At 40.0% G+C, this 18,346-nt stretch overlaps 1 protein-coding gene across 3 annotated transcripts in view; it reads right to left on the reverse strand.

The window, feature by feature from the left end:
* Positions 1-244: 244 nt before the first annotated feature.
* The window catches only part of MTNR1B (melatonin receptor 1B), a 28,427-nt gene continuing 10,325 nt past the window's right edge, over positions 245-18,346 (reverse strand). The window contains exons 1-2 of one of the 3 annotated variants that reach the window (XM_015852348.2): positions 16,966-17,530; positions 245-10,799 (exon numbers count right to left, since the gene is read on the reverse strand). In XM_015852348.2, coding sequence (XP_015707834.1) covers positions 9,931-10,799; positions 16,966-17,014 — 918 coding nt within the window. In that variant the 5' untranslated portion in view covers positions 17,015-17,530 and the 3' untranslated portion in view covers positions 245-9,930. Of the gene's footprint in view, positions 10,800-16,965; positions 17,531-18,346 lie in introns of those variants that run through there. The other 2 variants (XM_015852349.2, XM_015852347.2) reach the window with 2 other exon arrangements.

The raw sequence follows: 18,346 nt of genomic DNA on the forward strand, positions 1-18,346 counted from the left end.
GTTGGGGAAACTGGGGCAGTTCAGCTCGGAGGAGACTCAGGGGAGACCTTATCGCTCTCTACAACTCCCTGAAAGAGGCTGTGGTGGAGTGGGGGTCAGCCTCTTCTCCCATGTAACTAGTGATAAGATGAGAGGGAATGGCCTCAAGTTGCACCAGGGAAGATTCAGGTTTGATGTTAAGAAAAAATACTTCTCTGAAAGAGTGATCAGATGCTGGAACGGGCTGCCCAGGAAGGTGGTGGATACACCATCCCTGGGTATGTTAAAGAAATGATTAGATTTTGTACTGAGGGATGTGATTTAGTAGGAAATATTTTTTATAGGGTGATGTTTGGACTGGATGAGTTTGAAGGTCCAAATTACCCAACCTTGGTAATTCTATGATTCTTTACTGTGAGGGTGACAGAGCACTGGAACAAGTTGTCCAGAGAGGCTGAGGAGTCTTCTCTGGAGACACTCAGGGACTTTCTGGATGCTTTCCTGTGTGACATGCTATAGGAAACCTGCTTTATCAGGAGGTTGGACTCAATCTCTGGAGTTCCCTTCCAATCCCTATGGTTCAGTGATTCTGTGATTTCCTAACTGCATCCCCTGTAAAACCTGTGGGGGCTCTGCATCTAAATAAATAAGTCTTTTATAACATAAGAGCTATCTTTTATATTTACTGATGGTATCACATGGCCACTATACCAAATTCTCACAGCATCTTTGCACTGTGTCTTCCTTTACCCACAGGCATTAGAGGACCAGAGAGGAGCAGAGATCCCAGAAACATTCAAGTGCCTTTGAATCACTAGGTATGAGGAACTGCACAGTGTAGAGCCTCCATCCTCTCTCCAGCTGCACCAGTACAGACTACAAATGCCTGAAGCTATGGAATGCCCTTAGGGATGTGTGGGAGCAGAGATCAGGATCCCAGTACAGAAAATCAAGGAAGGCAGAAATAAAAGCTGGCAGAAGTTCTGGCTCTATTCTTTGCCTTGAACATGAAGAGCCTTGTCTACACAGAGAAAAATAACACTTCCAAGATATTGAGGCAATACTCCCTACTTCACATATCCCATGGAGCCAAGAAAAATACTGAATTATTTATCTGCTCATCACTACCTTCAAAGTATCCCATCCAAACTGGAAAAAAAGAAAAGAAAAAACAAACAAACAAAACAACCAAAAGATCTCCTTTTTAGTCTGGTTATTTCTAACACTTTTGGTTTTATTTCTACTGCCAGGATAGTTACTTGCTTTCTTTAGCATGTAGTCTCATGTTAAAAATGTTAGTGACAGCACTAAGGCCATCATAGGCCATTTTCAGAGCAATCTGGGATGGTTTATGGAACAGGTCTTTTAGATATTTTCCTGCCTCCCAGGGCAGGGTGTGAGAAGCTCAGCAGAGACTATGAGGTGCCGATATTTGTAATTGTGATGAGAATGATAGTCTTATCACCAGAAATATGTTGTCGCTGTGACCATTTAGCTCACAGTAAATTTGTCCCAGTGAGCAGAATGATTTGACCTCTTACCAAGTCCTCTGCTCTCTAAAGCAGTGTGATTTGTAGTGTCAGCAGAGAGCAGTGCAAAGAGGAAAGAAAGGCAGAAAATCTGCTTACCTGTCTTTGTTTTTCAGCCAGCCACGTGGTACTCATCACATTAACAGATTCCTACTGCTCTGGAGAGTGTTCAGTTTGTGCAGGTAATAGGATGTGCACAGTGCATGGTGTCTAGGAGGTTCCCGTAACATGCAATGCCTTTACAGTTTTTAAGGAAATCATAAATAGAATGCTGACATTTAGCCGCCCTTTTCATTACAGACTGCCTTCCTGGAAGAGATCTGAATAACACAGATACAGTACTTAACAGGAACAAAAGATAAGTTCTTTGTCTTTTGCATACTGAATAAAGACATACAGAATTGATTGAATTGCAGAAGTGGAGGAAAGAGTATTTTTGAGCATGGTGGATGACCTCAAAAGGTATTCTTCTATCTTCTATCTAGTAGACCTGCCCATTCTTAACATTTCAATAAAATCCTGGGAATCTGTAGGTAATAAGGGAAGGGTTATAATTTGTATTCATTTTGTTGGTGATTTATGCAACTGCAAATGATTTATATTAAGAAATGATGAAAAATACCACTGTTTTGGTATGATAGCTGGTATGATTTTTAATTAATTTAACTGAGAGAGCCACATTCAAGTTTGCTGTAAAATCCCTTCCTAGTTCCAAGCAAATGAGCACGAGGGAGAATATAACAGGTTGAAAAGAGCACTGGATGAAAGCTTCGTTGCAACAAAGCCCTGGCCCTTCTTTGGTAGACTGAGGGGACTCGGAACCAAGTGCATTGGCAGCACATGACGTTCTTTCAAATAACACCATTTTTGATTCATATATTCCAGTTCAATTCAAACAATACTTTTTCAACAATGAAAAAAAAATAATAAAATGTTGGAATAAATTGTTCCTTGAGTTAATGTACCTTTTTGTAAAATAGCTGAAGAATTAAACAGAACATCAAACTCCAGAATCTGTATAACTATTCCTCAAAGAAATGATGCTTGAAACAACCTGGTCTCTTGCAAGTAATGCATTTGGATGATTGTGTCTGTGTATGCAACACTGTCTTTAAAATAAACAAACAAACAAATAAATAAAGATGTTTTCCATACAACCAAATCTGAAAAAAAACACAAACAGCATGCATAATGTGTTTTAATGTGGATGACTTGAATGCCATTTCAATTTACGATGCACACAAAGCAGAGCTATTAGAACCACTGTGTTCTGTTTGTATTTCTAGCTGAAAGCTGGGTACTGTAACCAATGGCCCAAGTATATCTGGATTAGTAGCTGCAATAGCTTTTTGATACTTCCTATCTGGTAATTATGCAAAATACTCTAAAACAGTAAATGTCTGCTTGAAATTTAGCAGCAGAATAGACTTTCTAGACGTAGCTGTGACACAGTTTTAGTGTCACTTCATAATAAAGGGAAAAATATTTTGATATCCCATGATTAATGATGTAAAATTTCTTGAAATCCATGTTTACGGATGTGCTATTGTGTAAAGCTGTCAAATAAGCATAATGAACTTTTGCATGTGTCTCACCCTATGAACACCGAATTTGCATTGATTTCTGATAACACAGTGATCAAAGCATGACAAAAAGGCTGCAGTTGACTGAAGACTATGTTAGAACTTACTGTTTGAAAAGAATTGGGATCACTAGCTGTGTGCATTATGTATTATCACAAGTAAGCTAAAGTATCCACAAACAGTTAATATATTATAACCAGTCTCATTAACACTGAATTTGTAATATATGGTCTGGATAAGCAGATAAAAATGTGTGTGGAGGATCAGCTTTGTGGGTGAGCTCAAAGAGTTGTGATCTTTGGTGTGAAGTCCACTTCTGTGTTGGTCAGAAACTAAGGAAGTGCCTCGGAGATCAGTATTGATCAGGGACTAATACTGCTTAATGTCCTCACCAACAACCTATGTGATGGAATGGAGTGCACCCTTAGGAAGTTTGTGGACAACAGCAAATTAGAGAAAGAGGTCGATATTCTGAATGGCTGGATTGCTACCCTGAAGAAATAGGTTTTAATAAACATCATGGAGTTTAACAAGTACAAGATTGTACGCTGAGGATGGAATAACACCATGTAACACTACAGTGCGAGGTCCAAGTATCTATGAAGCAGCTGTGCCAAAGAGGGTCTGTAGGTCCCAATGGACAAGAATCTGACTATGCGCCAGGAACATGCAATTGTAGCAAAGAGCATTGCATTAGGAAAATGGTGTCCAGCAGGTTAAGGGAAGTGATCCTGCCACTTTATTCACCACTGGCAGGACTACATCTGGAGTACTGTGCCTTGTTACAGGCTTCCCAAAGGAAAATAGATGTTGGTATAGTGCTGTGAGTCCAGCTGAGCTCAACAAGTAGGTCAAGGACCTGGGGCATGCACCATACGGCTGAGAAAGGCTGAGAAATTTGAGGCCGTCCTTCCTAGAAAGCTATTTGTGTCACATGTACAGGCAGCTTTTAAGGTTGCTCAGCAATGTAAACAAATCACCCTCCTCAAGGCTGGCAAAACAATGCTCTACCAAACTACTTCTGACATGAAAAATGGAGCAATATTAGAGCAGTGAAGAGTTGCAGATAGACCTGGAAATTTGCTGTCAGCAGCAGATGAGAAGGATGGGAAAGTGACAGTATCTGATAGAGGAGACACAAAACTTTTAGCAACTGAAGTGGTCTTATCCTCCCAGAAACCATTCTGAGCAGCAGCAACCACATGGACTTCCTGAGCGCTTCCTGGGCCTGGAAAATCCATGAACTTCTTTTGTGTTCACAATAATAAAGCAAGCTGTGTTTTGTGGAGAAAATAAAAAGCAGTGAAATCTGTGTCTGGAGGCTGTTGTGTGGGGCTGGTCTCTTTTCACTGGTGACAGGTGACAGGACAAGGGGAAATGGCCTCAGGTTATGCCAGGGAAAGCTTAGTTTGGGTATCAGGAAAAACTTGCTGATGAATCACCCAGCCCAGAAATCCAACTGTATCTTGGGTTGCATCAGAAGAAATGTGACCAGCAGGTTGAGGGAGGTGATTCTGACCCTCTGCTCTGCTCTCATGAGACCCCACCTGCAGTACTGCATCCAGTTCTGGAGCCCCCAACACAAGGAGGACATGGAACTGTTAGAGTGGGTCCAGAGGAGGGCTAGGTATATCTCTCAGATATAGAATATGATTTTTAAAATGCTGTTTCATTTTCTACATCTTCTTTATTCTCTCAAAGAATAATTCATGCAGCAGTGTCAAGGTTTCATTCTGCAACCATCAAATACTTTGGAGTTTTGCCTGCAAAGGACCTTGAAATTAACATTTCTGTGAGCAGACACCAAAAATGGACTTTTTCTGGACACAATCCAGGGCCCCAGCATCTTTCTTGTAGTGAGGGGCCCAAAACTTAACGTGGTACTCAAGGAGCAGCCTCACCAGGGCTGAGTACAGAGGGATGATCACCTCCCTGCTCCTGCTGGCTGCACTGTTGCTGATATAAGCCAGGATGTCATTGGCCTTCTTGGCCACATGGGCACACTGCTGACTCACGTGTCATCCATCATCCCCAGGTCTGTTTCCTCTACACGGTCTTCCAGCTAGTCTGCCCCAAGCCTGTAGGTTTGCCTGGGGTTGTTGTGGCCAAAGTGCAGGATCTGGCACTTGGTCTTGTTGAACTTCATCCCATTGACCTCAGCCCATCTATCCAGCTTGTCCAGATCCCTCTGCAGGGCCTTCCTACCCTCAGGCAAATCGACACTTCCTTCCTGCTTGATGTCATCCGCAAACTTATCAAGGATTCTCTCTAAGCTCTCATCCAGGACATCAAAAAAGATACTGAACAGTACCCCAGGGAACACCACTCATGACAGGTTGCCAGCTGGATTTAATTCCATTCACTACTACTCTCTGCCTGGTTCTCCAGCCAGATTTTTACCCAGCAAAGAGTGTATCTGTCCAAGCCATGGGCTGCCAGCTTCTCTAAGAGAATACTGTGGGAGACAGTGTCAAAGGCTTTGGTGAATTCTAGATAGAATACATTGGCAGTCTTTCTCTTGTCCACCAGGCGGGTCACTCAATCAAGTTGGTCAATCAGGATGACCTGCCTTTCTAAGGCCTCATGCTGGCTGGGCCTGATCCGCACATGTCCTGTAGGCTCACTCAAGACATGGGCCCACAGTTACCTGGGTCTTCCTTACATCTCTTCTTCTAGATAGAACTCACGTTGACAAGTATGTTCTTCCTGGGTATATTTTCATATCATGTTATAAGCATATAACTTCTACTGATGAGGAGTTATTTTAAACTGCATTTATATTTTTCCTTCAAATATAAATTGAGGGAAAATGGACTTTGAATCACAATAAGTAAAGGGATAAAATTAATTTAAAGTATTTTATGTAAGTAAATGGATACATTGCTATGGGGAAAAATAAAACATTGCCACCTGTAGGGGTTTCGGCATCCATTGACATTAATTTAATTTTTCTACTCTTAATTGATTTTCAGATTAAATTAAATGTAATTCTGTGGAGTAATGCCTGGTACAAAAGCTTACTTTAACAGACATGAGTTATTGTTCATATGTCAGGACTCATTCGGTAGCAGAGTTTGGCACATTAAATATCCCAGTTCATTTTGTGGACACCATGCAGGGCACTATCCCATTCAGGAAAATTCACAGTAGTAGAATCCACTAATAATAATTAAGTATTATTTCAACAAATTCTGATCACTTGTGATAAAATGTCATGTATTGAAACATGTCCTTCTCTGAACATTGCACTATCCTTTACCCTGAGTTAGAGAGATATTAATTTGATGGGTGGACTATTCAGTGGATAAGGAATTGTTTGGGTGATAGCAACCAAAGTATTGTTGTCAACGGCTCTATGTTCAGGTGGACAGCAGTGATGAGTAGTGTCCTCCAGGGAACTGTCTTCGAACCTCAGTGACTTAGCAGATGACACCAAGCTGTGTGATGCAGTTGATATGATAGAAGAAGGGGTGCCATAGTAAGGGATCTGAACACACTTGAAAAGTGGTCTCACATGAATTGAATGAGGTTCAACAAGGCCAAGTGCAAGATGTTGCACTGGGGTCAAGGCAATCCCAGATGTAAGTGCAGACTGAAAGAAAAGCTCACTGAGAGCAGCACTGTGGAGATGGATTTGGGAGTTCTGCTAGATTAAAAGCTGAACATGAGCCAATAGTGTGCTCTAGCAGCCTGGAAAGCCACAGTAACTTGGACTGCATCAAAAGAGATGGTCAGTAAGTTGCTGGAGGTGATTGCGCCCCTCTGCTCTGCCCTCATGCACCCAGGTCTGGGGCCCCCAGCATAGGAAAGATGTGGAGCTTTTGGATAGAGTCCAGAGGAGGCCAAGAAACTGATCAGGGGGCTGGAGCACCTTTCTTATGAAGAAAAAGGCTAATGGGGATGGGCTTGTTAAGCCCAGCAAAAAAAAGAAACTTCAGGGAGTATTCACTGTGGCCTTTGGGTATTTAAAAAGACATTACTAACAGGAGAGAAATCAACTTTTTACACAAGCAGACATGATAGGACAAGGGGGAAAGATTTTAAACTGAAAGAGGGGATTCGCTAGGCATTAGGAGGAAGTTTTTTACTCAGTGTGGCAAGGCACTGGCACAGGCTGCCCCAAGAAGCTGTGGTACCCCATTCTTGGAAGTGTCCAAGACCAAGCTGGATGGGGTCCAGGGCTGCGTGAACAAGTAGCGGGCTTTACAGGGTTTGGATCTGGATTGGCTTTAATGTCTCTTCCAACTCAAGCTATTCTATGATGCAATGATTATTAGCATAAACTTCTTTTAGGATAGTTGAAGAAGTATCTGCACATGGACTCTTGAAAGTGATCTTTCATTTTTAATTTGCAGTGATAAAAACTGCAGATTTGCTTCCCATGAATATGTAGAATGACAGCTGCTCACTTCTGTGGTTAAGCAATTGGTTGTGATGTTTTATTAAGCTAAAACAACACTAGGAATTTGATAATTTTTTTGACTCTTCTGAGTTATCAAGTGTTAAACCAAGATTGATCTGTTCCAAGACTAATTTACGTGAAAGTCAAACAACAAATTTTGACTTTCAGGTTACAAATTTGAGTACTCAGAGAAGTCAGAAAGAAACTGCTACTGCTAGCGGATTAAGTAAACTCCTATATCTGTAATGTAGAGAAAATATTTACATCTCTCATAGCCCTATTCAGATTTGTCGGTGTTTATCATGCTACTACTTTATGAGGCCTTGGGTACTGAGCTTCAGAAATCATCAGGAATTAGCTGGTTAACATGAATTAAACTAGAAGAATAATCACATTTGTTATGTTGCTGCAAGTTACACTACAGCAAGCAAGCAAAACAGTTAAAATATGATGCTTCATTGAAGTTTTTCTGTATGTGTAATAAAAAAGACTATGTTTAATATCTTTACACCTTTGATAGTGGTGTATTTGATGCACAAATAAACTACAACAGAAATGTTTTCCACAGTAGTCAGGTCAGGAAACACAAACTGGAGTGTGACAACAGCCTTCTTTCTTATCTCATATATCTGAAATCAAAAGAAAAGCTGATTGGCCTCTTGCCTCTCCTCTGATGAGTGCTACTAAGAGCAATGTGCATTTCAGAACTAATGATAACTTTATTCACTGTGTGCTTGCACACAGATCCCAAATTGGATTTTGAGATTACCTGTCTTTGTCTGAAATGTTTTTATGTATGCACTACCTGATCTCAGTTATAATCAATGAAGACACTGTGAGTTCTGTCAGTCAGTTCCTCTGACCAATAAGGAAGGCTATTCCAAGATAAAATGAACTGTTTCCTAGGCCTCCATGGACTGCAGTGGGAATTTAGAAATGTAAATGTGTACCAACACCTACACAGGAGAAAACCCCAATTAGGCAACATACATCCTAATATAACGACCCAAACTTTCCTATTTTGAACTAGTAAATAAATGTTCCACAGTCAATGAGACCAGCACCAACATGGAGCAATTCATCACATCTTTGGATGCATGATTATCGTAAGTGCAAGGGATCCTATCTATCTCTACTGATAGGTATTGTCTACAGAGGAAAGGTTGAAGATTACATTAGATTAGAGACCAAAGGTGGATTTTATTCAAGACTTGATGTCTGCATGTGAGGCAAGTATCTCAGCTGCCATTACAGTTAAAAGGGTTTTTTCATTCAGTCACTCACTAGTGTTTACTGTCACTTGAGGCAATCTGAACTAACATGCCTGGTGTCCAATTGCTATTCCAGATTACTACAGGATATATGCCGCAATTTCCAGCCTGTTGAAAACGTGTCAATTATGTTGAAGTGCATCAAGTTACTTTAGTTGTATATTTTGAGGTAAGTAAATGGGGCACAAGGAAATTCAGTTTTATCTAAAAGAAAGAATTTTGCCTGAAGTACTTTTGTAAGAAAAAATATATTTATATTATATTACATTATCACAAAGTAGGGAAACACAGTGTATGCACATAAGAAGAAACTGGTCAGGAAAGGCTTTGATGTTAATATTTACTTTCATACCAACACTCTTCTTTCCAATTCGTAAGTGTGATTCATAGCCACTACTACTGCCACCAGTACTTGCACAGAAATCTGATATTTCTCTTATGTATGGAAAACAAAGTATCTGATGCACCTTCTATTAGAATCACGGAATGGTGGAAGTGGGAAAGGACCTCTGGGTCCATCTGGTGCAACCACAACTCAGATCTGTCCCACACAGAGCAGGGTGCCCAGGTCCATCTCCAAGCAGCTCTGGAAAATCTCCAAGGAGACCCCACAGCCTCTGTGGAAAACTTGTTTCTGTGCTCCATCATCTGCGCAGCACAGAGATGCATCCTGGTATTTAGAGTGAACCTCCTGTGTTCCAGTTTGTGCCCACTGCCTCTTGTCCTGGCACTGGACACCACTGACAAGATTTTGGCTCTGTATCATTGAACATAAAATATCACTCTGCAGCCTTGATGAGCTGCTGTGCCCATAAGCACGTACCTTCACTGCACCTTTTGAGAACTGAATCCTGACCTTGGATAAAGCATGCCAGGTTCCTAGTGGAATAAAAACTTGCCTCACATGCCTTGAACTAGAATTCAACTCTCAAAAACAAAATAGTTTGCACTCATCTGCTGCTTTAATTTTGAAATGTTTTTTTTCAACTGATATCTTGTATAAATAATGAATTGCGAGCAATGTGCTTTACCAAGAAGACAGTATTCCAGTCACAAAGTACCATCCAAGTGGAAGGTCCCCCAGAGTAAACAAGAGCGACTAGAGAACATTGCAACTCTATCATTGGAGCTCTCTGTGACAGACTTTTGCATTAACCATCAGCACTTTACAAGGTATCAGTTTTCATTTGGTCATTGTTGTTTAAAGCAGGAGAAGGCTTGCTCTTCTGTCCATCAGTTCCTCCTTTGGATGTGTCCTGGAAGAAAAGCCTTGGCATCCACAGTGACATTAAAATACGTTTGTATTCATTCCGAAAGTTCTGGTTAAGAAGTCCATATATTATTGCATTAAGGCAGCTGTTGAAATAGGCCATGAAGTAGCTTATAATGAATAACCATTCAGGAACTTTTGGTGCCATTTCTGAAGGATTGATGGCTACAGCAAGGCCAATGAAGTTCAAAGGAGCCCAGCAGACTGCAAACAGTACAAATACCACAAACATGGTAAGAAAGTTTCTGAAGTCACTTGGTTTCAGTCTTGGCTTTGTTTCTGACTTGACTCGTCTTCTAACTTGAAGCACTAAGACCCAAATTCGAAGGTAGCAGAAGCTCACAACAGTAATAGGGACGATGAAATGAATTACCACAACTGCAATTGTATAGTAGGAACTTGCAGTCTGAACAAACGTGCATGAGTAGACGCGTGGATCATACTTCAAGGAGCCAACAAAAAAATTTGGCACAGTCGCAATTACTGTTAATACCCAGATTAAGGAGACATAGAGCATTGTGTTCCAACAGCTATACACTTTGTCATAGGCAAAGCTATGACATATGTAGCAATATCGGTTTATTGCAATTGCAGTGATGTTGAAAATAGAGCCTATTACACTTAGTCCCATCACAAAGCCACTCACTTTACAGTGCATTTCACCCAAAGTCCATCCATTGTGGAAAATAGCTAAGAGCACCAGTGGGTATGGATACAAGGCCACCACCAGATCAGCCAAAGCCAGGCTCACCACAAATGCATTACCTGAGGAGAAAGAAAGATACATAGACATAAGTCTGAAAGCAAGCATAGTTGTGAACATGAAGAAAATGAACCATATTATTTTGGATATCTGCAACGTTAAAGTATTGGTGATGTTGGCAAGCAGTAGGTATAGAAGATCAATAGAGTCTGTAGGGGAAGTAATTCTGTCATTCAGCCTAGTCCACCATAGAGATAGCTGCAGCAACATGATGTTTCAAGTTGCTTGGCGAATGGATTATACCCTCCTTTCCATTTTGAACTTTAATAAACATAGTAAGACATTACATAAGCTTGTGTCATTTCAGTATAGCTAAATCCACAGCTGGAGAACAAGGATAAAAGGAAAGAAAAAAGTCTAAATTGCACTAAGTAGGCAGGCTTCTACGTCACTCTAATCTATAACTAGAATACTAACAGGCTTGAAATTTATCAAGGGGAAAGATATACAAAAACAGTGTCGACTGGAATTAGAAGGGTGTGATGTTTTATACATAATGTCTGGATACACAATAGACTAATATAGAAATTTTCTGCATGAATGGCCATACTGGAGTTAATTTGTCACTGTATTGACTAAGAAAGAGTGAACTGCCTTCACTACTTTCTGTAGAAAGGTATATTTAATTATATGCACATAGTAAAAAGGTGCAATTGCAAGAGAAAGAAAGCATTCAAATGTATGGAAGAAGCCTTTAGGCCTTTTCTTCTGATTACATTCAAAGAAATTTTAGTGATATGCTTGACATGTGCTGTCTTTATACAGTGCCCTTTTAATCAGTTTGAAATTTTGAAATGTTGTACCTTAAGGAAACTTTAATAAAATGGTGACATATTAAACTATATTTATGAAAAATGAGAGCCTTACCATGACAAGTAGTGACTCCCCTGATTTTTATGAAATAATTCTCTAGAGGCTTCCCAGGAGAGCTCTGAACTTTAGATTTTTGGTAGTATTCTTGGTTTGAATACTCACTTTTTTGCTTCAAGCCCTACATTGCATGAAGTGAAGTGGAAAAGACACAACACCTTTTAAAATTGTGTGGTATAACCATTTTTTGAAAAGAGCAATTAGCTGATTCATCTTACCAATGCTGAGATTTCTTGTTCTCATCTAGCAAAGTAGTTCTCAAAACATTTAATTTTAAACAGAGAAATACTGCTATGGATAGGGATGCCATTAGTTGGGGGACAGAAAACACAGAACCTTGTAGGACTACGTTTTACAGAATGGCAGAATTTCACTCGTACACGATTTTCTCCACCTGCTCCTGCAAATCTACCTTTCTTAATCAGAACAAAGGAATGGGGAACTCTTTTATCTATTTTAAGAAAAGGCCATGAGCATCAGAATTTGCACACCAGCTAGGGGACTTAAGAGAGAGCAGAGTTACCAATGCGTAGACACAGAAATTTTGCTCATCTCAATACAGGTGGAGAACTTATTTTAGAAGTTTCCTTGTAATAAGTGTAGCATCCTTTCTTTCAATATGCACTTATAAAGTGTACAAGTTTCTTTACAGCTATAGATAACTGACTTGGTAAACCCTGATTTACTTACTAGTAAATCTTACTAGCTTTATCATCTATGAAGAAATTACTAATAAATTAGGGAGAAGATTGGAGGGTAGTTGATAACAACCTTCAGGTAAGTGGGTCAAGAAGGATATAATCCTTTCCCAGGGTCGTGTTGAACACGAAAAAACTTAAGTTACAACAGGAAAGTTTCAGACTAGATATGGAGGAAAAAAATAAATAAATTAATGGCATGAGGAAGGAAGTGCTGGAACATCTTGTTTTGTGCCTGGTGATGGAGGCAGTAAGAAAAAACTGAACAAACATTTGTCAGCACTGGTCTTCTGGCCGTGGTTGGAGAACAGGAAGGATGAAGGAACTTCAATGGTCTCTTGTAGGTATAACTATGTTAAAAAACAAGACTGATAAAGGAACAAGGGCATCTTTATCAGAACAGTAAGACAGTACACTATCTCTAAAGGCCTCGAGCAGTTTTTTACTGTTACAGCTGCTTAAAGGTTTGGGAGTTATCACTGTGTGCCACAAAATAAGGTCCAAAGTTTTTGTCTTTCTATGTGGCTGACTGTAGAATGAAGATTAATATTATATAACTGCAATTAATTACCTACAAAAATGGAGTGAAACTCCTCTAATTCATAAAAAAGAATGCAATTAACATTTTGGAAAATCAGACTTCTTAGATGCTTTTTATGTGTTTTGAGAAAGTAAGTGTTCCTTGATGCAACTAAGAAACAGCATTCTGAATGACCTTAATAACATTCACAGAGTAATCAAAGACGAAACCTTGGGCTATCTGACAAAACAGAAACCATAGAAAGCTCATCTAGTTGCAATGATTGTCTTGATAATTTACCCAATAGATAAGTTACTAGATTTCAGTTTAATGGGTCGAAGATTATATTCATTTATAAGAAATGCATTTGCTTGCTGGAATGGAAAGACCACTCAATTATAAGACATACCTACCAGACACCAAATATCTAGCCAAGGACTTAAAAAGTTACATACCTGTACCGTTTTAAATTTTGATAGCTAATCTGTCTGAATGGTTTATAATCCTCTTTAATTTCTAAATGCCCTAATTGAATAATCCACTGGTGGTCTGTCCATCAGGGTGTACAAATAACACATCTTTTTAGGTCCAAGACTGAATAATTTCTGAGCTCCAGGTACTGGAGGAGTCTCAAGGTTTGGACCAGATAAAACAGAAACATAGTCAACTAAGAGCAAATTGGTATAAAAATGACTTTACGTGTCTATGTCTCCACTCACAAATGTATGAGAATAACTCTGATACCAAAACTAAGGGACAGACTGCTCAGGCAAATCATTTAAGCCATAGATTCTTCTAAAGGCCATTCAGAGTGATAAATGAAGGCATGACGTATAAGTTCTGCATTTCAGGGTTCAAGATTTTTACAAAACAGATGACTACTGTGATGGAACTGTGTAGCTGGTCCCACTCCTGGAGCATTTTTTTAAACATGAGTACATGTGGATCTTTATTATATATTTATCTGATAATCCTTCCAGAAATTTCAGTTATTTCTGGCACATTTTCTGAAAGGATTGCATAAATGAGATGGTCAGAACTTCTGTTGAATGTCTAGGTAGGCTATGGCTTTTAAATGAAAGACCTGGGCTAGATTGCTGATTCTCGCTGCCAGTGACACCTACCTTTTTCTGACCAATGAGAAGTTCCCAGAGATTTGTAACTTCTATGCTTTTTGCAGCTCATTTCAAGGTTGGCTTTAGGGGAGAGAAATAGGAAATTTGTCTTCCGAAATTTTGCTTTTTAACATGGAAAATAAATCATGACTGTGGGGAGACTGAAGAACTGGTACCAGGTAGGTAGCCAGAATGAAGAATTGGGTGGGTTTCTGTTTCAGTTTCCAGAGTGCCCCAGCTTATCTGTCTCAAAGAGCAGGCAGGGAGGTATTACCTGCCCCTGAGAAAGGCTGATGCTTCTTATATCCCAGCTGAAGAAAAATGGAAGTGGAAACTTTCATTTTCTAGTTACTTTACCAGCTACATTACTATTTTCTGAATGCATTCCAGCAGTTCCAATTCTTCTTGTAGTGAGGGGACCAAAACTCAACACAGTACTTGAGGTGCAGTCTTGCCAGTGCAGAGTACTCAACAATCCTTTATTTCTGGACACACCATTTCCCATGCAGACCAGACAGCTATTGGCCTCTTTAGCAACCTGGGCACAATGCTGGTTTGTGTTCATACATCTGACCAGCACAAGGTTCTCTTCTGCCAGGCAACTTTCCAGCTTCTCTGCCTTGAGCCTGTACTGCATGGGGTTGTTGTGATCCAAGTGCAGCACCTGGCATTTAGCCTTGTTGAATGCTACACAACTGGACACAGCCCATCACTACAGCTTATACAAATCCCTCTCCAAAATCTTCCTACCGTCAAGCAGATCAGCACTCTTGAATAATGAGGTATCAGCCACAGACTTAACAAAGGTGCATTTGATCCCCTTATTCATACCACTGACAAAAATGTTAAATAACACTTGAGGCCTGGAAAACTTCACAGGTGACCAGCCCCCAGCTGAATGCCATTCACAAACTACCCTTTGGGCCCAGCCATCCAGGAAGATCTTCATCAGCTGAACTGAACGTGTCCTGACAGCTTAATTCAGTTGTAAATCCACTCATGTCAGTGGGAATGAAGCCAGCAGAAGTGGACACTAGTAGCAGCTGGAGCAGAGAATTAAGTCTTTCACATGCTGACATTCGGATTCCCTGTGACACTACAAGCAAAAGCCTCGGGTATTCTTTGATGAGACTTACAAATGTAATCTAATGTTCAGCAATGTGTTACTAACAGAAGGTTTAACATAATGCTCCAAGAGAGTGCCAGATGGATTTTGGTTTTCATTGAATATAGCTGTTTAAAAGCAGTGACAAACTCCTTTGCTGTTTTGTTTCATTATTTCAGACACTTCTGGGATATATAGCAGACAGATGTAACGGAAAGGGACAGGTGATAAGTTTTGCTGGAATGGAGGTATTTTGGAGACTGAAAAAAAAGAAGTAGTAATGTAAATGATGAATAGATGCTGAATCTTTGGCCTATTAAACATTTAGATTATTTCTTTTTAGGAATGTATGTTCTATGAAACTTTGCAAAATATTTGGTGAGTTTGGTGAATTTGAGTTATTCTGTGCTATGTTTAAGGGAAATTATCTACCATCGCTGGAAGTACTATACACAGAACAAAAAAGGAATATTTACTGGATGAGTTATTCTATTCTTGTGAAGCTCCCTGTTAGCTTTGAGAGACCTTTCTGTTCAGAAGAAATTCAGGCCTAGACACCCTTGAAAATTAGAAGTCTCAGTTCCTGTCAGTTTTCAAAGAGAAATCTGGAGTACAGACTGAGTAAGGCTTAAACCCTACTCATCTGCTTTCTGGATGAAAGCACCATGTAATTATGTAGAAGAGGAGAGTAATTTCTCATTTAAAGAAAAAATGATACAAATACCTGACTTCGTGATATTTTAGTGGAGAATGCTTTGTACATCCCTTTCTTAAATTGTATCCAATGCAAAGTATACAGGATTCACAGGACTAGAAGTTCACTGTGTAAAAGGTAGCCTGAGACTGTAGCTTAGTGACTGCTAGACTGGGACTGGTCCTCTAGCCTACATTTGCAACTAGGAATTGAAGCTGGAAGCTACACTTTCAGGAGCTGAATTTTAGGCTGTAGGTCTCAGGTGTCATAGAATCATACAATGGATTGGATTGGAAGCAACACCAAGGTTCATCAAGTTCCAGTCCCTCAGCCACAGGCAGGGCCACCAACCTCCAGAAATGGTACTAGACCAAGGTGCCCAGGGCCCATCCAACCTGGGCATTGAACACCTCAGGGATGAGCATCCGTAGCCTCTCTGGGCAGCCTGTTCCAGCACATCATCGCTCCATCTGTAAAGTACTTACCCTGACATCCATACAACATAGTGTTTCTGAAAAGTGCACCTAGGTTGCACTGTTTTTTAGTATGTTTTTGAGATTGGGACTTTGGCATGCTTTGTGGCTTGATGTGTGTATACCTTTGGGAGCAAATCTTTTTCAGTTTGGTTAAATGTGGAAGCCCTGCTATTTGTTTCGAGTTTGCTGTCGTGAAACCCAGGTTCAAAAAATCTTTTTAATGCTGTGCTATTAAGAACTTAGTAAAGTCTTTAGATGTGTTACCTATAGGTTTGTAATTTTGCTAATCTGTTGTTCCCTCTGGTACAAGCATACAGACTGAACACAGACGGTAGTGACTCTCTATTGCCACCTAGCGCACTAGCCAAACCAGAGACAATAAATCGTACCTCTACTAACACGGCAGAAGGCAAAAGCAAGTGGTTCGTTCTTCCAGAACAAAAGTCTGATGGCTACTCATAGTACGTTTATGAGGTTATAAATATTTATGTGGGTTTCTGATACTGGATGAACTTTCCTGATACAATGCATTTTTCCAAGAGAAAAGGGGAAGTTGAAGATATATGATGGCCTTTTCTAGATAATTTGCTGTTGCCTAGTAGTTGCGATACTGACGTGCTAGAAGACTTCTTATTTGTAAAAGAAATTGAGCCTGTGTCTCTCACATTCCCAGCAGAGTGCCCTACTCACCAGCCCTGCTGGTCTTCTTGGGTTTCTTTGTGTGTCTAAGCTCAGGCATGTCTGTGTGTCTCTAGGCTATGGTCAAGAATTTCACCCTGGAAACAGAATGCACAGGTTATTGCTTATAATGTAAAGTGCTCCTCATAAGTCTGTCTTAAGGTAACAAAATCTTTTGATTTAACAGGTTTGAAACTGAGATAAACAGATGCAGGAGATCTTTCCAGAAAACCACTTCGGAAGAAAGCACAAGGTTCATGGGCCTTACTATTCTGCACTGGATAATGCTATCTCTGTTAGGCATACTTTGCCAAAATGAGAGCCTGTCCTGCACACTGCTCCAAAACCACACAATAGCAAGATGCTGCTGCTGTGGGATGGGGCAATAGATGAGCTAGAATTATTAAGCAAAGATCATGGGATTCATACCAGACAAAAGTGGTGGTTGCTGCAACAGATAGTAAACCTGCAGAACTACGTATTCTAGGAGGATTTTGAATATGCAAAAAGGTTTACCTGTCTTAAAGGAAAGACTGAGAAAATAGTTGAAGGAAAATGGAAATTCACTACAAAGATGATGCACAAGGTTCAGTAAATGTTCTGAGATGAAAGCAATCAAAAAAAAAAAAAAAAAAAAAAAAGAGAGAGAGAGAACATGGGAAATATCATATGTGCTTTTTCTGTTCTCAGTTTTTTTCCATGAGTGTCTGCTTACATCTACAGTTAAAGAAAAAGTATGAGGCTACCTACATCCTTGGTCTGTACCAACACAACTGCTTTTATGATGATGTATTTATGTTTCAGTGACATTCGCTGGAAGCAAAACTTCCTCTACGTCTCCTGTGTTGTACTCATCTGAGGTGGTATGGTGTAATATCCTCACTCAGATTCTTACCAGCTGCTGCTCTAGACAACCAGGCCATTTTTGTTGACAGAAGGTTTGAAGGGTGAATAACTTTCTTCAGTATTTCTATCCACCCACAATTGAGTTGCATTTTGCAGCAATCACAGTGGTGAAGTTCCATTACACCACTGTCCTTACACTGAAAGATATTGCCTTCAGGGTGGTCATGGAAGGGGAAAGGGCCCATAGTTATCAAGAGAATGTCATTGCTGAGGGTGAACATAGGTTTTCAGACAGAGGACAGACTTATTCTAAGTGCTTCCTACTGTGGGCACCACTGATGGCTTAGCTTATAAACCTCCAATTGCTGAATACAATCATTGAATAACAATAAAATACTGTTGTTTTTTTTCCACTAATACATGAAAGGAGTTGTGTTTCCTGTATCTATCAGTAGACAGCATCAGCTTAATTTTCCTCTCTTGAAGTAATCACAGCTGTTGATTGCTTCAAGTGAGGGAGAATAGGAAACCTACAGGAAAAGCAGCA

Source organism: Coturnix japonica, chromosome 1, assembly GCF_001577835.2.
Source record: "Coturnix japonica isolate 7356 chromosome 1, Coturnix japonica 2.1, whole genome shotgun sequence".
NCBI classification, from domain to species: Eukaryota; Metazoa; Chordata; class Aves; order Galliformes; family Phasianidae; genus Coturnix; species Coturnix japonica.